The sequence below is a fragment of the Hydractinia symbiolongicarpus genome, chromosome 1 (assembly GCF_029227915.1).
Source record: "Hydractinia symbiolongicarpus strain clone_291-10 chromosome 1, HSymV2.1, whole genome shotgun sequence".
Lineage (NCBI taxonomy): Eukaryota > Metazoa > Cnidaria > Hydrozoa > Anthoathecata > Hydractiniidae > Hydractinia > Hydractinia symbiolongicarpus.
Genome location: NC_079875.1, coordinates 21,731,216 through 21,753,435, shown reverse-complemented (window position 1 = coordinate 21,753,435; position 22,220 = coordinate 21,731,216). Strand labels below are relative to the sequence as shown.

Genomic DNA, 22,220 nt, shown 5'->3' with positions numbered 1-22,220 from the left:
CATGCTAGCATGGAAAACGGACATTAAGCCGAGAATGATGATGATGATATTAGGGTCTAAAATAAAAAATTCATGAGTTATTTCTTTTAGAAAGTATTGTAAATTAATTTAGAGGAAACATTTCAAAACAGCAAATTGTTCATTTCCTTGAAGGTGAAAAGATCAGTTGCTTGTTGAATAAGTATTTGACATCAAAAAAATCTGTATTTTTGATTTCTTCTCTTCTATGAGAGCCATGTTTGCATAAGTATGAATTACAAGGGTACAAATAATGATAGGAGTGTATTGTCCCAATCATGCGAACATCAATTATGGTATTGTACTAAAGTACATCATACATTATTTTGTTAAACTAAATAATGGAAATCAATATTGGGAAAGTTTACAAAACACGTAATATCATATCATCATTTTTTTTCTAAAAGGATCCGTGTAAAAATAATAGTGAAGAATTTGTGGTGAAGATACTGATATTAGCAGGACCTCTTAAAACAATGCCACTGAGTTTTTAACATAAATTAGATGCTAATAGTGACACTTTACTTTCTTAGGAAACAATAAAATGACATGCTGCATGTAAGACCTGAAAGTGTGATGAAGTGTAAAGAAGATGAAGTTCAACGAGCAGCAGATTCTCCATCTTGCAGTTTGGGCCAAAGTAGCTGCACATAAACATGGGTACTTATACAAGAAAAGTGGCAAAAAGAACACTCTGCCTGACCATGCTGCAGTGCGCTGGCAAAAGAGATGGTGTGTTGTGTATTTTAACATGTTTTTTTACTTTGAAAATCACAACTCATTAAAACCTCAGGGTGTAGTATTCCTAGAAGGAGCAAAGAGTGAAGTTGTTCAAACAGCAGATAAGGATATGGTAAGTTTAAATGTGTTTTATTAAGCAAGTTTTAATGTGCATCGACCTAATCATGTGAATCTCATTGCCATGTATAAAATGCTCTGAAATATCTCCAAATGTTTCATTTTAAGGTTGTTTTTTAATTATCCCAGACAAGAAAAAATTTAAATTGAATTGTGAGATGATATTAAAATGATTGTGGATTGCAATTCCACCCCAATTGTGAATAAGTTTTGTAAGGATGGAAAATGTTTGAAAATCTAGTTTTAGATGCCTAGGAAAAGAGTGTAAAGATAATATCTTCACTGCCATTTTCTCTGTTCACCCTTTTGTTTAAGAAGTAACAGCTCCTGGATGCATCATTTTTTGCACAACGAAAAAACGACACTAAAGTTTAAAAATCCGTCGTCGTATTTTATATATAAAGAAGAGTAACCAAAAATACTATTTTTAATTGCTGTAAATTCAAGCACAGCCTTTTTATGCCACCCTATATGCATGTCAAGGGTCAGCATGCTGAGAAAACTTTAAACATTGGCGTAACCGACCTTGATTAAAGAATGTGGAAAAATATTTCACTTAATTGGATTGTTTCAGAATGTTTGTTATCCCCTCCCTAATAACAAGAAGCTTTAAAAATGGACCGTGTATTGCAACCTATGTAGTATGGTATACCTATCTTCTTGTAATTATGCCTTATAAAATGAACAGGCCACTGCAACCGCTGATCGAGAAAATTACATAACGAAACAAAAATGTTACAATTGCAAAAAACTCTCAGAAGGAGCCCATATAATTATTGACAAAGAAAGCTCTTCATTTGAAACGAACTCTGACAACAACAACAAAGTGACGCTTTTGTTTTGCAAAACTTTCAGATGTTAGAAGCAACAAAAAAAGGGTTGCCAAAATCAGAACAAAAGTTTGTAAAAGGATCACCTGTTATAAAAATAACATGTCTGCAAAAGATATTGTTAACAGGCCTTGTCAAAAATGGCGTGCGATCGCACGCGCACACGCCCACACACGCCATGTTTAAATGTTCCTGTGCGATCTTCGCACGCCAAAAAAAACACTAAATACCTCAGGCGTGCGCTAATCGCACACCAAATTAAATAATGTTCTGTTAAATGAAGGCCTACGGGAACAATATAAAGTGCCGATCGCGAGTAAAGCTACACATCTTTGAGAGTACGAGTACAAATAAATGTGAGAAAAATAATTCGAGTGCGAGTAAAATAAATAAGAGTAATCAATAATTAAACTACTCGCAAGTAAATATTAAAAAAATATATCATGTTACTCGCGAGTTATATTAAAGAAAAACATGACATTAATTTTAATTCACTATTTATTTTTTTTTTAATTTAGTTGCTCTTTTGAAATTAATAAATAAATTTTAAAGTTCAACTTTGCCGTCTTTTACTTCTTTAAATGCTTTCGCTACTTTCGTTGTATGAAATCACTTCCGGCATGTTCTTTCGCAGAAATCACTTCCAGCATGTTCTTTCGCAGAAATCACTTCCAGCATGTTCTTTCGCAGAAATCACTTCCAGCATGTTCTTTCGCAGAAATCACTTCCAGCATGTTCTTTCGCAAGCACAGAGTCAGCATGATATCTAATTATAGTTATGGTGATCAATTGCCACATGCAGACTTTGCTTTCTGAATATTTTTCAACAAACGTTGCTTTACAACTCAGACAACAATCTGTATAGTTTTAAAACATCGCCATAGAAACAGGACGTCACAAAGCTTGTTATTGTTTTGTTTAGGGGAATGTTTTAAGATCGAAGCAACAATAATAACGTGAGGGATTTTTTTATAAAAAACAGTTTAATGTTTAATGATATATTTTTTGTGAAAAATATAAAAATAAAAAATATTTACAAAAAAGTTATTAACTGAAAGAGTTTTATGACTGTAACTTGCATCTTTTATAATTTTTCTTCGTTCTGTTGCTACGTCGTATACTTTTTTTTTCAAAAATAATGAATAATGAACGCATCGCACATTTTAGTTTCGTCCCAACAAATTACCTGCTTTTCAAAACATGGCAAAATTAGTGTTGCTGTATGCGGGTTCTATGATTATTCAAAAAAAAAATGGAACAAAAATGAGCACACGCCATCGCACGCCATTGAAATTTATGCCGTGCGAACAACGCACGCCTCAAAATTTTTAAGAAGTACCATGACGTTCGAAGCTCGCACGCCAGCATTTTTCTTCCTGACGAGGCCTGTGTTAAGGAAAATTTTTAATTAAATTATCAGAGTCAAGGAGAATATAACGTGCAGACCTCAGCAAACTTTTACCTGCCCTTGGGTTCAGGTCAACTTTCAGTACTTTGGATTCACAGGGTTGGTCAAACAAATCTTTGTTCACACCATTTGGTTGTTAGGGTAACAATAGATGAGTGGCCAATATTTACAAAGTTTTGTGTATGTGCTTGCATCCTGACTGGCAAAAAGAAGAAGAATCACTTCAGACAAGTGACTATTAGTTTTAGTTTATTGATTGTAAGGTAAAAAAGATCAAAAAAGAATTGTTATTTCTGTAAAAAATGACTGGTACAAGTAAATACTAAATTATTCACAATATTTAAAAATTAGAATAATGACAAGGTAACAAAGCGATCATTACCCCCAAATTTTGTGGCCTGCCATACGATTTAAAATGATTTTAAGAAGCAAATGTGATTAGAAAATCAAGTTTTTTTGGCAACAGTATTGACTTAACTGTTATTCGCATGCTCCTTTTTAAAAATATATTTCTGTGAAGCGTACTTGGGACAACAAAAAGTATTTTCTTAGAAAAAATGCCTAAACCCTGGTATAAAATTATTCAACTATTTTTAACTTACCTGGTACAGATGAGGTCCTATAAATGACCTCTGTTCATGTGTCCGTTACCAGCTTCTCTCAGAATCAGGTCAAAGTCGGCTTATTAAGAATTTTGTTGTGGACAGAATGAGTCAAAACCGTTTAAAAATACAGATTTTCAAACTTTTTTGAGGATTGGATTATTAGTTTTTTCTGATGTTTTAAATCCAGGTAGGTACATTTAAGTTCACTTGTTTCTTTTAGTTTTGTTTCACCATTGGAATTCCAACAGATGATCAACGTCAATTTCTCTTTGGATGTGAATCTGAAAAGGAACAATTAGCATGGATTTTGGCAGCCTCTGCAACATGGTACGCTGATATGAATTAGAATTTACTAAAAAATTGTTAAGTTAAATTTAGTTAGGAGCGTATAAAATGAAACGAAGTTCTTATTCTGATGAGTTTACTGTTTGTCAAGATAATGATGCAGTTGAAACTCAAACTATTTGACTTGTTTTTTTTACTTACAGCTAAAATTGTTAAATGCTTTTTGCATTACCATACAGTCTGTAAAAAAAAATTTACCTGGATTTTAGCATGTGTAATGATTTGAGTGCCTTCATTTTGTTGTTATCACACACATTTAATGAAATTCCCTGATTATCAGAAGAGAAGATAAAAAGTGTGTTATTTTTTTGAGAGTGGGCCATTCTGAAGTGAAGTAAAGAGGCAACACTTCTGGTGACAAAGCCTTTACAATGTTTTTTATATGCTTTTTATACCTTTTTATGGCAGTTTTCATGGTAAAAGCATTTAAAAATCCAACAAAAGCAGTCAGTCAGAAAAACATAAAAGCATAGTCAATAAGACCCATGAAAAAATCCACTTAGGCATGAGTGCATTGGAAAAGAGAACCATAACTTGAATTTTGATGACGTCTGCCAGGACCTGTAAATACACAAACATTTTTCGGAAATTTGTTTGAAAGTTGCCTTTATTGTGTAGAGCTGAAAAGGGTGATAAAGAAATGTATAGGATCATGCGCTTTTGATGAACAGTTGAGGAGATGTAAAGGTTCAAAAATTTTGCTGACATCAGCCATTATTGTAAAGATCTTAAAATGGTGATTAAGAAAATGTATAAGATCGTGTACTTCTGACAAACAGTTATAGAAATATTATGGTTTAAATGTTTTTGATGACATGAACACATCCACTTTGCGTGTTACAGACGGACAGACACACACAGTCTTTGTATTATTATATAGATGAATAATAAAGATGGAAAAGATCTATTTAGTTAGAAGATAACCAGATAAGTTTAGGGTTCACTAATTCTATTAGCATAATTTTCCTAGAATGAAATTATAAGAAAATGTAAATTTTAATTATGCAAATATTTAAAAAATAATTATGTTCTTTTTGAAAGCTATACTTAATGTGGCGTAAACTTGACGTGGCGTTTGACCTTATGGAGTTCGCATCATAATCACAAGATCCTTGTTTCGGTCCACAGTACGGGCATGTTTAGCAAGTGTCTTCACCACAGCTGTAGGTAAACCCATGGCATGTGAGGGAAATTAGGTAGGCAATGCTGGTGTATGCATAATTTATACATTTAAAACACAGGAATCACACCTGTTTACAAATAATTATGTTTTTGTGATGACTTGATACTTTTTTATATTTATTTTCTAAAAAAGAAAAATTTTTCTTCAGTATTCTTTTTTGCGGTAAAATAAGCTATGGTCTGTAAAATATATGACAAAACAGTAAATCAAAATTTTGTTTTGACGAGGGAACAGAGACAACACAAGGAGCTATTTTTGTTAAAAAATGCTATGTTACTAGCTTTAAGAAGGTAATTACTACCTCTAAAAATATTTTAAAGTCATTGTTGTTGTTAGACTGGCTTTATGCACAATAAACTTATATGTTTCTATGCAAAATTTCGAAAGATATAGCTAGCTAGCTAGTTCAAAGCGTTTGGAGTTTATTTTATTAGAAATCTTGAGTTAAAAACAAGGTAAGTACTTATATCTAATATATCATGGATATCCAATATATGTAAGAAACTTTTCTGTCTTTTTTAGTTATATTTGGATTTCCAATGTGATATTTAAGATATTTAAGTTGTTGTTTTTGTCCTGAGTGATTATAAACTTTTTCACCACCTATACACTTTCATGTAAGTCACTAAAGTCGAAAAACCAACAACTTTTTCATAGCCCTTTAAAAAGTCATCAGAATGTCAATATAATGATTTTCTGTATCATTATGTGCCTTGAAAATTGATAAATAAATAAATAAAATAGTTTAATCTACGCTCTGTTATTTCTGGAGCATGTTAGATGCATACTAATTTTCCCGTGTAGCAATTTTTTCACATTTGCTGAAGTTACACCCAAAGCATTTTGCGCAGAAATGAAAATATGTTCTTTTTTACTTGTGTGGAAATATTCTGTAAAAATATCTTTTTTCAAGAAACAAAACTGGTTATGGTTGGGTGTTTTTAGGAGTCAATTTTTCTTTTTTTGTTTCAATATTTACAACAACCACTGCCATAAATACAGTTTTGAAAAGCATTCATATTTTCCCTGAAACTTTGAATTTTACTATTTTTTCGTGTTTTTTTTTTTGTGGGTAAAATTGAGCTTGGTCGCAAATTATTACAGGTAAAACAGAATCTGTGCAACATTAATAATTTCCAATAAAGGTTTGCTTAAGAAAGAAAGCGTGAAATTGTTATTTCTCCACTGTAGTTTGCTTTTCGCAACATTATTTTATGTTCCAAGTAAACACAACCAATAGGACATAGGAATCTTCAACTTGTTAATTAAAAGCAATTATTAAATTATCTTATTAGATGTTAAAATAAATTTAAGATATCATGAGACAATTCAAAGTCGACTATACGTACTCTGTACAAACAAAACGGTATAAATGACCATAAATTGCACTTTAACTGCACCAGTGGCTCCAATACAAATATTGGTTCAAATGCAGTTTACTACCGTTTTGTGGAACTGCCAGAACCTAACTAAGAACCAGCTTAATTGCTCCGGACTCACTGGGTGCAAAGTAAACAATGTAGTATATGCATCGCGTGAAAAACGGGTAAAGAACTTATTTCATAGATCTGTGCTTGCTGTTGCAAGCCTTTCTTTTCGACACTTCAGATTAAAATATTGAAGGTTTTCAACATAATCACATAATAAGATGTATACATATTTGAGATATGCGTTATTTCTGACATTATTATTATTGTTGTCGTAACTGTCTGGGTTGTGACTGTCAATGTTGTAACTTTCTACTAACTAGATTTTACACCTTGCACGCCGTTGTTTTTCATATTTTGTCTGAAGTTTTGTTGGGAGGATTTCATGCGATTTGACATTTGATATTTTGTGTTAGATTTTAGGAACTTTTTTGTTAAATTATGACTTATATACTTTCTTTTTATGCATTTTCAGATTATTTTTTTTAGTAAAAGGCATATTCAATATACTGAAATATTTGCTGATGTCATCAAAATTCAAATGACAGAACTTTTCAATCGTTTTTCTGCCTAAGTGGATTTTTCCACTGGCCTAATCGACTAGTCTATATAATAATACACCAGTTCTGTGTCTGTAACAAGCAAGTGGATGTGTTCATTTTCCTTTGATGTTCCCGAAAAATGCATGTCTAATATGTTAAATTTTCTGACGTTATGGTGCGATGTCAATGACACTACTTTAGCGACAATATCCTATATTAAGTTGATGAAGCCATTACAGTGCACTTAAAACTTTGAGGCCAAATAACTAGGAAACGAGGTGGTGACGTCAATGTATTCTCACCGCATGGGTAACTAGGGACCACCTGGGACCAATTTGGGTAAGTTTTCCAAATCTGGGTCCCCAAATCCGTTTCACAATGCACGAGTTTATGACGTCATCAAAAAACCTTTAAACCACAATATTTCCATAACCGTTTGTCAAAAGTACATGATCCTATACATTTTCTTGATAAGCGTTCTAAAATCTATAAGATGAAGGTAACGAGTAGACAAATTTCAAAAGGAAAATTTTTTGTACTTTATTAGGGACTTTGCTAACGTCAGCAAAATTTTTAAACCTATATATCTCATTAACCATTCATCAAAAGCACATGATTTCATACATTTTCTTGATCAGCGCTTTAAGCTCTACACAATAGAGGCAAGGTAAAAACATAATTTTTTTGCAGATGGGTTGCTGACGTCATCAAAATTCATAAGACACTTGTTTTTCAATTTTATCCTGCCTCAGTGGATTTTTCCGCGGGCTTTATCGACTAGTCAAGGTATAGTTGTTGCAGCTTTTCAGATTTTTTGTATTTATTGGATAAATTGTTGTGTGAATTTATTTGAGAGAAAAGGTCTTAAATGTTTTTAACGAGGAGGATTAATTTGAAAGTATTTAGAAGCTTATAGTTTGTTTTTAAAATGTATGTTGCTATGCAATGTAAATTTATTCAACCATTGAATTTACGCTTTAAAAATTTTACAGGTAAATCAAATCTTGAAGTTCATTGTGAAATTATTTTGTTATCCTACTGGTTCTATGGCTGGGAAGCTTGTGGTTTCAGATGAATTATAATCTGAAGAAACAGGTTTCACCAAAATTAAGCCCTATGCAAAAAGCAATTTGTTGAAAAAAATAAATGACTTAGATTATACAATTGTTTTTAGACAAATTGGGACAAGAAATATAATATAAGTGTTAACAATAACGTTTATAATTTTTACCTGTAACTGCTGAAATAAAAGAGTAACGGTATTGGTGACAATTATTGCCAGTGGGATATGAGTTTTGTTTCATCATCGTCATCGTCATCGTCATCGTCATCATCATCATCATCATTCTCGGCTTAACGTCCGTTTTCCATGCTAGCATGGGTTGGACGGGGTATATTAATGACCCTCTTCCAATCTGATCTAGACTGTGTTAGATCTAAACTCAACTTCCTCTATATCAAGTCTGTCCTTATAACCTCCTGCCAAGTCTTTCTCGGTCTGCCTCTGGGCGTTGCCCCAGGAACTATGAAGTCTCTACACTTTCTTACCCAATTATCCTCCTCCATTCTTTCCAAGTGCCCCAGCCAATTCAATCTTCTTATCTGGATAACATCTTTAATTCTACGGATACTTAGCCTGCTTCTTAGCTCATCTGAACTCTTTCTGTCTCTAAACTGGTGTTCACATCCACCTAACCATTCTCATATCATTCCTTTCTAAATAGTCAAGATCTTCCTGCTTCAATGCCCATGTCTCACTACCGTACAACATAACACTTCTTACAGCTCTTAACCTTCCACTAATACTACTGCACTTCTTATGTACCCAATGCTTGCAAGTCTGACAAAAAATTGAGTTACTACCAACCCCTTTCCTGCAAACTCCACAAGGCCACTTTCCAACTACAAGGTCACACTTGGCTGCAATGCTACTAATCATGACTTTAGACTTTGCTGTGTTCACCCTTACCCCTTTCTCTTCTAGTCCTTTCTTCCACTTCTCAAACTTTTCAACTAATTGTTCCATCGACTCTGCTATGAGAACCAATTCATCTGCATACAATAACTCCCATGGACAACCTGTTCTGAACTCCATCGATAGCGCTTCTATGACTAGAACAAACAACAAAGGACTAAGTACAGAACCCTGATGTACACCAACTTTAAACTGAATTCATCACTAAGTGAATCGTTAATCTTGACACGACTTCTAGCATTGCTGTACATAGACTGTACCATCGTAACTAGCCACTCATCCACACCTAATTTTCTCATAGTACACGAAATAGCTTTACGTGTCACTATCAAAAGCTTTCTCTAAATCTACAAAGGTAAAATAAAGATTTTTTCTCTTTCCTAAATACTTTTCCTGAAGATGTCTGAGTAAAAATATTGCATCTGTAGTGCCACGCCCTGGAACAATACCAAATTGCGTCTTATCTATATCAATTCTTTCTCTAAGTAACTTATCAATCACTCTTTCAATAATTTTCATTACTTGATCAACCAACTTCAAACCTCTATAGTTACCTCTTTCTAATGCATCACACTTGTCCTTGAAACAATTCACTATTACACTCGACTGCCACTCACTCAGAATAGCACCATCCTTTATAATCTGGTTAGCAAGACTTGTAATAAGCTCAACTCCAATATATCCAGATGCTTTTACCATCTCTGCAACAATACCTGATACTCCTGCAGCCTTGCCAATCTTCAATTTCCTAATAGCCTCCACTACCCATTCTGTCTTGATCTGCATAACTGGTCCTTCTACAACATCATCATCAGACAAATTATCCTCATCCCAATCAAACTCTGTGTTAAGCAACCTCTGATAATAATTCTTCCAAGCTACCCTTTTCTCCTCCTATGTGCTAGCCAAAACACCTTCATCATTACGTATACTCTTCTCAACTACAACATCTTGATTAGTCTTCTTGATTTGCTTTGCTATCTTGAATACCTCATTGCGCTGGTCTTCCCTTCTGAACACATCTGCAAATCTGCTTCTCTCTGCTTCTGATTTTGCCTTATACACTGCTGTACGAGCACGACGTTTAGCTTCTAAGTAAATATTTTAACTACCACCTGACTTCCACTCTTTCCAAAGTTTCCTCTTTTCCTTTATACACTGGTCAACCTCATTATTCCACCACCAGGTCTGTCTATGTCTAGCTGGTCCTTTCGTCCACCCACAGCTACAGTACTGTGAAAAGGTTTGTTAACATCGTGTTCGTGTAACGAGCGTGGTGCACACGAACCACGATAAAATCGTGGTCTTTATGTATAACAAACATTCAAACATTCTATCGTGGCCACCACGCTAATATTATTATCTCCACGACGGATCGTGTGTCCCACGATTATTTTTGCGAGCTCCACGATTTTTATAACGAGTATAATTTGATTTTTTTTTTCTTCTCAAAAAAGTCTTTTATTAAAGTTAATTTGTTTGTTTCAGGTTTTATCACGTTAAAAAAGCATATTCGTAGTTTTTGCTTGGTGTATAATTTTTCGTCATGGACGCGATCGTATTTTTACGAAATGTCATTTATCTAGAAAAGTTAAATTTGTCTGCGCCGATAAAATGTTTTTTAAGATTGCATTTTAAAAGTTTAAAAACGAAAAGCGGCGATAGAAATGTTTTTTAGATCGCATTTTAAAAGTTTAAAAACGAAAAGCGCCGATAGAAATGTTTTTTTAGATCGCATTTTAAAAGTTTATAAACGTAGAGCTGCGATAGAAATGTTTTTTTAGATCGCATTTTAAAAGTTTATTAGCGAAATGCGACGATAGAAATGTTTTTTTAGATCGCATTTTAAAAGTTTATAAACGTAGAGCTGCGATAGAAATGTTTTTTAAGATCGCATTTTAAAAGTTTAGAAACGAAAAGCGGCGATAGAAATGTTTTTTAAATCGCATTTTAAAAGTTTATAAACGAAATGCGGCGATAGAAATGTTTTTTTAGATCGCATTTTAAAAGTTTAAAAACGAAAAGCGGCGATAGAAATGTTTTTTAAATCGCATTTTAAAAGTTTAAAAACGAAAAGCGGCGATAGAAATGTTTTTTAAATCGCATTTTAAAAGTTTATAAGCGAAAAGCGACGATAGAAATGTTTTTTTTTTAGATCGCATTTTAAAAGTTTATAAACGAATAGCGGCGATAGAAATGTTTTTTTAGATCGCATTTTAAAAGTTTAAAAACAAAAAGCGGCGATAGAAATGTTTTTTTAGATCGCATTTTAAAAGTTTATAAGCGAAAAGCGACGATAGAAATGTTTTTTTTAGATCGCATTTTAAAAGTTTATAAACGAAAAGCGACGAAAGAAATGTTTTTTTAGATCGCATTTTAAAAGTTTAAAAACGAAAAACGGCGATAGAAATGTTTTTTTTAGATCGCATTTTAAAAGTTTATAAACGAATAGCGGCGATAGAAATGTTTTTTAAGATCGCATTTTAAAAGTTTATAAACGAAATGCGGCGATAGAAATGTTTTTTTAGATCGCATTTTAAAAGTTTAAAAACGAAAAGCGGCGATAGAAATGTTTTTTAAATCGCATTTTAAAAGTTTAAAAACGAAAAGCGGCGATAGAAATGTTTTTTAAATCGCATTTTAAAAGTTTATAAGCGAAAAGCGACGATAGAAATGTTTTTTTTTTAGATCGCATTTTAAAAGTTTATAAACGAATAGCGGCGATAGAAATGTTTTTTTAGATCGCATTTTAAAAGTTTAAAAACAAAAAGCGGCGATAGAAATGTTTTTTTAGATCGCATTTTAAAAGTTTAAAAACGAAAAACGGCGATAGAAATGTTTTTTTTAGATCGCATTTTAAAAGTTTATAAACGAATAGCGGCGATAGAAATGTTTTTTAAGATCGCATTTTAAAAGTTTATAAACGAAAAGCGGCGATAGAAATGTTTTTTTAGATCGCATTTTAAAAGTTTAAAAACGAAAAGCGGCGATAGAAATGTTTTTTAAATCGCATTTTAAAAGTTTATAAGCGAAAAACGGCGATAGAAATGTTTTTTTTAGATCGCATTTTAAAAGTTTATAAACGAAATGCGGCGATAGAAATGTTTTTTTAGATCGCATTTTAAAAGTTTAAAAACGAAAAGCGGCGATAGAAATGTTTTTTAAATCGCATTTTAAAAGTTTATAAGCGAAAAGCGACGATAGAAATGTTTTTTTTTTAGATCGCATTTTAAAAGTTTATAAACGAATAGCGGCGATAGAAATGTTTTTTTAGATCGCATTTTAAAAGTTTAAAAACAAAAAGCGGCGATAGAAATGTTTTTTTAGATCGCATTTTAAAAGTTTAAAAACGAAAAACGGCGATAGAAATGTTTTTTAAGATCGCATTTTAAAAGTTTAAAAACGAAAAGCGGCGATAGAAATGTTTTTTAGATCGCATTTTGATTCACGAACGATTAAAATCTATTATGTAGCTAGCTTTATGACAACGAATTAAACGTGTTAATTTATTTTTTTTCCGTCTGTTTTTTTGATTTAATTGATAAACTATAGGTCTTTGTTGTTTTACAATAGAAGTTTTCTATCGTGGATGCCACGATGTAATATTTTATTTTCGTTCGTGTAGTCCACGAAACATGATCGTGAGGTCCATGATTGTTAAAAAAAATGCGCATCGTGGACTATCGGGGTTCGCGCGTAACATGAAATAAACACGAACCACGATGTTAACAAACGTTTTCACAGTACTGGATCATCAGAGGCTTCTAGAAGACAATTCTTCAAAGTAGTCCAAGTACTTTCAACATTGTCACTATCACAATGACCATTGTGGGCTAACTGCTGAACTTTTGCACTAAATTGTCTTGCTACGATCTCTTCCTTCAGCTTCCAGACTTTACGACGGGGCTTGTACTTTCCCTCGGCTTCTTTAACACTCTTCAAGATAATATCACAAACCAGCAACCTATGCTGGGAAACACACTCTTCCCTCGATATAACTTTCACGTCCTTCACCACTTTCTTGTCTGACTTTCTAACCAGGAAGTAATCTATCTGTGTCTCACAACCATCTGACTCATATGTTATCAGCCTAATCTGTCTCTTACTGAATGATGTGTTGCAAACCACCATATCTCTCCCCTTCCTTATTTCTGCTCCCAAATCCATAGCCTCCATGCGCACCTCTATAACCTTCAGATGACTTCCCAACATGACCATTAAAGTCGCCGCCCATTATGACAAGTTCAGTGTCTCCAAACTTTAATGTGACTGCTATTAACTCATCATAAAACTTATCTTTATCTTCCTCACTGAGTCCACACTGTGGAGCATAAACTGACAGAAAATTGACAATCCTATTACATATTAAAAACTTTATCACTATAATGCGACTATTAACACGCATAACATCTATTACTTTTTCTACCCACTTCTCTGCAACGAATATGCCAACTCCTCCATATCCATCACTATTACCAATCCAAAAAAGCTTATACCTTGCCCTCCTACCTTCCACAAATCTCACTGAAGCTCTTCTCCACCTGACTTCCTGAACACAACACATATCAACAGATCTACGTTCTAACATTTCAACTACTTCACCTGCTCTACCTCTCAGAGTACCAACATTTACACTAGCCTCAACCTAGTGTTATCTACCTTGTGATGTGATAGCTGGGTAACGGTCTGACGATGCTCACACCTGACATCTGTCTTACCGTGAGCGACACCCTCACTCTTTAGACTTCCAGCCCTGTTTACGCAGTTTGTCTGATCAACTGTTCTTACAGCCATTAATAAAGAGTTTTGGCATTGTTTTACAGCTGGATGCCCTTCCTAGCGCCAACTGTTTACAGACCGGACTGGGTGTTTTTTTAAAGTTAACCATCACTATGTGGCATTTCATGGGACTTCCACAATAACCCCTTTAAACTAAGGTATGGTGGAGGACGTTCAACTCCTCTCTTGTCTCTTAAAGAGACCCTTCACCACTGTTTGTTTGTTGTTTGTTTTGAGGTAATAATTGAAGGGAATATAAGGCCACAAATATAAGGTTCAAAAATCTAGAAACTTATTTTTTCACAGTGGAGAAGAGTTGGTCAAGGAGAGAAAAAACAGCGAAATCAAAATGGCTGAGTTGGTAGAGCAGGTGCAGGTGTTGAAAGATGAAAAGGAAAGATTGCGACAAGATTTATCAAATCAATGGTCACAAGTGACAAGGTTAAAACAAGAGGTATTATATTTGCTGCTGTTATATGGTTATATTTGACATTTTATTTGTTCACCTTGGCAGTATATTCTGTGAAAATAGATATTGAATATAGCAGTTTTAAAATATTTCTTGTAAAAATAAAGAAATTGCTTTTGCTACTTGTGTTTACAGTTGCTGATTCTTAAAGACAATGCCATTATCATTCTTAAACAATACTTCATTCATCAAATTTTTAAAGTGATGTAAAGTATTTTTTTTTTTGATTTTGATCTGTTCTTAGTTTTTATTATTGAATTGTTATCTGAAAATTTTTATTTTGAAAATTTTGTTATCTGAAAATTTTGTATAAAAAATTTTGTTACAAAGCCTGGTTTTGTAAGGTAATTGATTGAAATAAGAATGACTATCGTTTGTAACGTGAATAAATGTTCAAACTAAATAAAATATTGCAAAACTTACAAAGATTATACAAATATAAGATACATTAATAAATAAAATAAACGTACCGGATGGCCACATGCCTAATTTGATAGTGTGCATGAACCAAACTAAGTGGTATTTGAAGTGAAACTTTTATTTGAAGTCTTGAAAATTAGTCGAGACAAACTTTGAATTCTCTCATCATATGTCTTACATGACTTGAACAACAACAGAATGCAAAAAAAAGACGACGTGAATAAATACACTTTTGAAAGTTTAGATAATTACACTAGAGAGTTATTAAGTAATGCGTGTAAAATATTTCTTTTGTTTTTATATATATACAATAAATCAATCAATAATAAATAAATGAATAAAAATAAATAAGTGGGTTTTATCCTACAGGTTTACACAAATTAAAATTATTTCTTGTTTTAACCATGTAATGGATTCATTTTCGTTGACTTTTTCAAGTGTGGTTTGCACGAAGTTTTTCTAAGCATGTTACGTATGACGCATTACAATTTTTTTTAACATATAAGCATTGAATATACTTCTAAAAACAGAGTTGGAATAGTCTTAGAAGATCTTTAAGAGAAAAAAAGTTGTATTATTGAATTTTAATCCGAAAACAACTTATATAATAAAGATAGATTTCTAAAGAAATTTTTTAAAGTTTTGTAGCTGTGGGGGTTAATTTTAAAATGGGAAACAGTGCCAAGTTTACAGGTATAAAACTCAACTCGATTGAAGAGAAAAAATTCACATTGCTCAAAAATTGTGAGAAGTTGTTGTTGAAAACTCAAAAAGTTATCTAAGAAAGTGAGATAAAATCTCCCTAAGACACCAATTCAATCTGTTTTTTATTCTAATTTGTGCTAAAAAGTTGCATATTTAAAACATGGCTCAATAAATAGTAGCATCTTGGTTCTGACTTTGTTTTTTTTTGGATGTCGATGAATTTTGCGTGTTTGCATCAACACATTAAACTATAGTAAAATATTTATCGTGAATTTAATTAACAAAATTTTTTTTGAGCTTTGCGAACCAAGGTTAATAAATTTTTCCAAACATTAACATTTATTTCTAAGTAATGTTGTAGCTTCAAATACTGATTTAATTTCTAAAAGTTGTATTAATTGTTAGTTGGATGCAACAATGGTAATAGTTCGGAAATATTTTTAATAATGAATATATAATTTCATACTGTGATGTCCAATTAAACATTTAATTCTATTTTAAGATGTTTAATATCTTTTTCAGACCAAAATTTGCTTCAAATTTCAAGAGTTCTCTGTTTATAATTGTTGACATATTTAACGTTTTACCTGAAGCCTTATATACCATGTTTGCGTATCAACTGTCTTATATTGTAATTGCAAGTAGTGATTTCATTTTTCGTCACGAAACCTCAAAAGTCTTGTGTTTACAGAATCTGCAAGCTTGATCTTTACACTTTTGTTCTAAATTTTTCAGTATAAATATACAAACAAATACTATATAACAAGTTTCTCTATAAATTGTATGGATAAAATTCTTTTTAGTTGAGTAGTATTCGTGAAAGAAGTAACAGCAAAATTGCAAGGTCGATCAGCGAAACTGCAAAAACATACACAACATCGAGTTCAATATCAGAAATGAAAGAAAAAGAATATTCTGCTTCAGACATAGCTAAACTTGCAAAGGTACATGATTTTGCTGTTAAGTTTTGTCTAACAAATATTTTTGTTATCTTTTTTTATTTTAATAAACTGGGCTGATATGGAAAACCGAAACCAGGCTAATGTGGAAAAACAAAACCAGGCTAATGCGAAAAAAACAAATAAACCAATTAAGTCCCCCTTTCTCCTTGGTCCACTTGATTAAGTTGGCTTCCTTCATTATGTTCTCAGTTTTTAAAATTCAAATATAATTTAAGGTACGCACTTTTAGGATACTTGTTGTTGAAGCATTAAATTCCAATTTATTTTTTTATTTTTTTACTTTTTCCTTGCCAGTTAAATACACAATAAACCCCAGCTGCCCTCTTTCCTCCTCCCTTTATCAAAATGAGCCTAATGAAATGTGATATTTTTTATTCTATTCCATGTAACTATAAATAACTGTAAATATATATACAAAATTTGTAAATTTTTTTTTATTTGTCCTTTTCTTTAGAATCCACCCTTTTTCAGTTGTTATTTAAAATAAAGTCTGCAAACAAAAAATTTTGGGTTTTATTTTATTGTTTCTCATCTCCGTTTAGCTCCAAGCAAAAGTTCGCTCGTGGTTAACAAGTAGACGATGGAATGGTTTCATAAAATCATACATTCAATCATTTGGTGCATCAAATCTTAACAAAAGAAACAAAGTAATTATATACCTTGAGTTTTATTATTTTCCTTTCTTTGCAAGTTGAGTTACAAAAATTAAAGCCAAGTGAAATTAGCAGCGTGGAAAAGTATGAAAATGAAGCAAGAGATCTTTTTTCATCTTTGTTCTTGTTTGTTTGAGTTCCTTAGACATGGAAAATCAGATGTGCTCGATTTATTTCAAGCCATCAAAACTATCATTTTATTCACTGATACATTATAGTGTGCTTTCCAAACTAAACAATTTTCCTTGTGATATTTTTGAAGATTTTAAAAAGTAATGATATTGAAATAATCAAATATGGCTCGTGCAAATTTGGTTCCAGTTGAGATTATGACATTTTAAGAAAAAAAGTATATCAAGTTTTATATTGATATATTAAGATAAAGTGTGCAAACCAATTATTTGTACAAAAAAATTAAAACACGAAAAACAGGGGTGTGAAAGGACAAATTTATATAAGCTAGCAATTCATACTGACAGAATTGTTTTATCTGGGTTGCGGAAACTGCTAAATTCTAAAAATATTTTAAAGAATTATGATTGCACCACCAGTTTGTTATATAATACGTCACTTGTGCTGTGTTGATTAGTTTTTATATTCTACCAAACACAGAAAATAAACCTATTAAATCAATATTTAGTTTTATGACTAACTTTAAATGTTTACATTTCACTGACAGTAACATGCGCAGTAAACTGATGTTATTTACTAAGCACAAGAAACCAATAGGGATATTCGGTAGTGTATAACTGTGGATAACAATGCTTATTTTCTTATTTTTAGCTGCTTTTACAATTTATCGCTACAGAAGAAGATTACTTGCAACAAATGAATGTGTTAACATCAACTTTTCTTGCGCCAATGAAAAAAGTAGCATATTTTCATAACGCTGCTATAACCACTGACGAGCTAAAGAAAATATTTTGCAACAGGTTGGACTTATTTTAAATTTATTGACTATAACACAGGATAAGTAGGTATCTCTGTTCCACCTAGTAAGGTTAGTAAATAAAATTGTTCATTTTCTTATTGTCTAACGAGCTTTTTTATGCTGTTATTGCGATATATTTTATCAGATGAAATTATTAGATGAAAATCCAGAGTGTTATCTGCAAAATATGTTAACAAAGTTTGTTAATCATTTACAGAAATAAATTCCACACTGACTTTATATTCAAGTATTGTAAAAGAAGAACTCGTTTGATGGTTTTATTTGATTTGTCTTTTTATAATGACTTATTTGAATGAATTAAAATAATCGCTGCACATTTTGAATCTGACAGAACGATACACTTATACATGAAAATTATGGTCAATGTGCAAGATTACACCACTGATAGTTATCAGATCATACCATCACTAGGAATGCTGTAGCGACACTGCACATAAAGCAGCAAATGCACCATATTGTGTACAGACAATAATTTAAGTTTATGAGACTCAGAAAAACTATTTTTTAATACAGTGAACTTTCCTATTTCAGTGAATCTATTTTGGTGCTGCACCAAGTGTTCATGAAAGGTATGGAAGTTCGGATGAAGAATTGGCCAGCTATTCAAATAGGTACATTTCTTTTCTTTTTTTTTACTTTTCTGAAAATTTTGTTGAATCTAACATTGCTATGTGTAAATATATAATAATATAAAAAAAGAAAAAAAAAATTCGTACCTGGACTTGCTTTTGAGGTCTCCAGAAGTTTCATGTAGCTGTCATCACACGCCGCAAGGAAGTACCAAATTTATATTGTTAGTAGTAAAACGTTTTGTGAGGAGACGTGCATACGACACGCCAGTCTGCATTTGGCTGTTTTTTTCTAAGAATATTAACAGGAATAATAAGTTTAAAGTAAAAAGAAGTGAAAGTATAAGTTTTGAAATAATATGCACAATACCGTTCAGCTGAATTCTGAAATAAACTACAGTATAAGTCGATACAGTTTGTGAAGCAATGTTACGAATCTTTGACGTCACTGTATTAAAATTTTTTCATCTTTATTTTAACTTGCAACAAACTGCATGTCAAAAGTTTATTGTGATGTTCAAAATGTTCTTAATCCTCCCAAAAACTTTAAAGAAACATTATAAACGTACTGGCTGCAGTACGTCTCTTTCATTAGCTTACACAATGAATGTTGGCCTGACCATGCTGAGTTCTCATGTCAAGTTTGCTTACTTCCCACACTGATCCTAAAATTTATCTGCCTTGTAATGAGGTTGGTTAATGGGTGGATTAAATTGCATGCTTTTAAATTTTTTATTTGATATATTTTTCGCCTGTTGAGAGTTGCTAATATTGATTCTATGGACGATCAAACCAGACTGATTTAACGAAAATGTAGAAAATATGAAGGGAGGTTGTTGGATCTATGCGATATATTGTGTTCTTGTTTTATATTGTTGATGACGTTGATGATGCTGAGGTTGTTGAGGTTGTAATAATATTCTTCGTTGTGGTGCTTTAATTCCAAGCAGCCGCAAATGTTTTTTTATGTTCCCCTGTAAACTCAATGACAATAGAGACAATTAAAATCATATCTAACCAAGGAGTTGATTTAAAGCGGTCAATTAGCCTTGCTAATTAAGTAACGGTTACGTTATGCTTTCGAAAAAATGCTGTGAACATACTTTTTAACGATGTAATTAGTCTTTTGGGAAAGTTGTCAAAGAGACAGCGCTTTGCAGTGCATGAGCGGAAAGTTAGGTGGTTATTTACAAGCTGGTGCAAGGATAGAACCTCAGCAGTTTCGTTGTTCTTCAATTATTTTTTTTTAACTTAGTAGAAATTATGTACGGTTTTCTTAACAACAGCATGAAACCTGCGCTAAAGAAAAAAGTTTTTTAGTGTAGCTTACATATTTACTACAAATCAATCATGGTTAAATTGGGCTTTTTACCTTAATTTGTATAATTTCAACATGTTATTTTCTAGATGACATTCTATTCGCTGTGGTGACCGTAGTGCCCATATATATCGAATATATAAAGAATATAGCCACAGCATTTAAGGTATTTCTGCTGCTCATACTTGCAGGGTAATTATCGAAACTAGACATCCAGCCTGTATTTGTCGTTCACCTTTTAGACTCTGGCTGAATGCAAGAGGCGTCCTGAATTTGTGAAGCAGTTGAGATGGTATGAGAGCAAATCGGAGTGCAATGGTCAAACTGTGGAGCAGTTCTTGCACTATCCCATTCGTGTGGTAAGTTCTTTTATTTTTACTCCTACTCCGATGACGATGTTCTGTTTTAATGACTTGGTGTTTAATGAAGATGATTAGCTAACGAGCTGCAACGTGGTTTTCAATCAATTGCTAATTACCTCGTTAAGAGCTCGTCTTAAATGGAAACCTTCTGCTTCGCTGACAAGTAGGTTCAGTAAACAGAAAGAAATTACAGTTGCACGATGTTTGACGCTTTCTTGTGAAGATGTTTCAGTTGTTTATGGCTGTAAGGATAACTTGTTTACACCTGGTAAAAGTTATTCCTTACACCAAAGTTATTATTGTGCTTGTAAATTTTTTTAGATTCCGAATTATATTCGTAATATTCACGACATCCTTGAAGTAACGCCAGCCGACCATGTGGAGCGGAAAGCATTGGAAATAATTTTAGAGAAGTTGCAGGAGGCGCAGGTATTGCAGTAAAAACTTTTGATAGTTTACCAGATTGGATGATGTATAATTATTGATATCCTATTTACATAGACCTACAACCATTTTCTGGATGAAGGTGAAAACCTGCGACACACGCTGGAAATTGAAAGGTTGATCGAAGGCGGATGCCATCTTTTACTGACAGAAAATCAAAAGTTTGTTCGTCACGGTACGTGCAGACACCTGGTTTAAATATTTCTTCAAGTGTTAAATCAAAAAATGCTTCGCCAGAGAGTAAGCTTAATACAGGGTTTTTCTGGCTTTACCATCAGAATGTGTCTGAAGCATATAAACTACTGCAAATTCAAACTGCTTCAGCATTTCTGTGTGTGTGTTTAGGAGTATTAAAGCAACTTGGTGTGGACTCGCGTTTTGCTTCGTTAAAGAAAGAGAAAGTTCGGCATTGCTTTCTTTTCAGTCATCATCTTATCATCGCATCAAGAACTGTAGATGGCAGACTGCGACTTTCAAAAGTGGGTGTTCTTCTCCAAACTGCTTTCATTATCTTTCTTATTCTTTCCATCCTGAAGCCCCTTTCTTCTTTCAGATCGCATAATGTTTTTTTCGCGCACTGTTTTACTTGACTTTAATAAGACAATTTACTGAGCATAATAAACACGGAATTTCCCTGCGTTTCTTAGTGCTAAAAATGATTTTTTTCTATGCTAGTGATTTTTGAAGCTTTGAATTTTTTTTGGTCCGACAAAAGAATTAGTAGATTAACCAATCAAATTGCTGTAATAATGTTTCTGTTTTTTTTTCTGCAATGGAGATAGCGTCTTGATTTTTTTAAACTGGCTTCTTTGTTTTCCAGCATTGTGGTTCAATTCCTCTCTGCATGGCAACATTGGAAGAGGACGTCGTGAAGTCCTCCTACCCAGAACACATGAACAATCGAGCCTTCACACTCAACATCAACGCATGCGGTAATGAGTCAGTCAGTGAACCATATTCCGTGACGCTAATGGCGACAAAGGCTATTGAGAAGGCCGTTTGGACATCTGATATTAGTCAGGTAAGCTATCAGATAGATGTCATTATTGACTTATGTGAGCGGCCATGTTTTCATTTATTGCTGTAGTCTTATATGATGTGTGAAGAAGAGTTCAAGGGGAATTCCCATGTCTATTATATGATCAACACTCGAGCTATAAAACAGAGCGATGTTCTTGAACTGCTTTGGTTTTTTTCCTCTATTTCTTTTGGTCGCAACGAACAGATGAGTATTTTCGTTACTCAATGTTATATTCTTCGATATATTTTTTCCTGATGCATCTAGGTTGGGTAAGAGGGTTGTAATTGCGCTCTCTAGGCTGGAAAACTTCGACAAAACAAGAAGCTTAAACTTTACCAGAATGAATTGAAGCATCATGAAAACGGACACAAAACA

General features: G+C 32.8%; 1 protein-coding gene across 1 annotated transcript in view; it reads left to right on the top strand.

Annotated features, from left to right (window-relative positions):
* Positions 1-472: 472 nt before the first annotated feature.
* LOC130645844 (ras-specific guanine nucleotide-releasing factor 2-like) overlaps positions 473-22,220 on the top strand; it is a 31,185-nt gene continuing 9,437 nt past the window's right edge. The window contains exons 1-13 of the mRNA XM_057451958.1: positions 473-871; positions 3,940-4,046; positions 14,277-14,424; positions 16,368-16,508; positions 17,069-17,173; positions 17,963-18,111; positions 18,663-18,742; positions 20,108-20,184; positions 20,261-20,377; positions 20,702-20,809; positions 20,882-20,999; positions 21,170-21,303; positions 21,645-21,845. Of these exons, the coding sequence (XP_057307941.1) occupies positions 611-871; positions 3,940-4,046; positions 14,277-14,424; positions 16,368-16,508; positions 17,069-17,173; positions 17,963-18,111; positions 18,663-18,742; positions 20,108-20,184; positions 20,261-20,377; positions 20,702-20,809; positions 20,882-20,999; positions 21,170-21,303; positions 21,645-21,845 (1,746 nt within the window). The 5' untranslated portion in view covers positions 473-610. The remainder of the gene's footprint in view (positions 872-3,939; positions 4,047-14,276; positions 14,425-16,367; positions 16,509-17,068; positions 17,174-17,962; positions 18,112-18,662; positions 18,743-20,107; positions 20,185-20,260; positions 20,378-20,701; positions 20,810-20,881; positions 21,000-21,169; positions 21,304-21,644; positions 21,846-22,220) is intronic.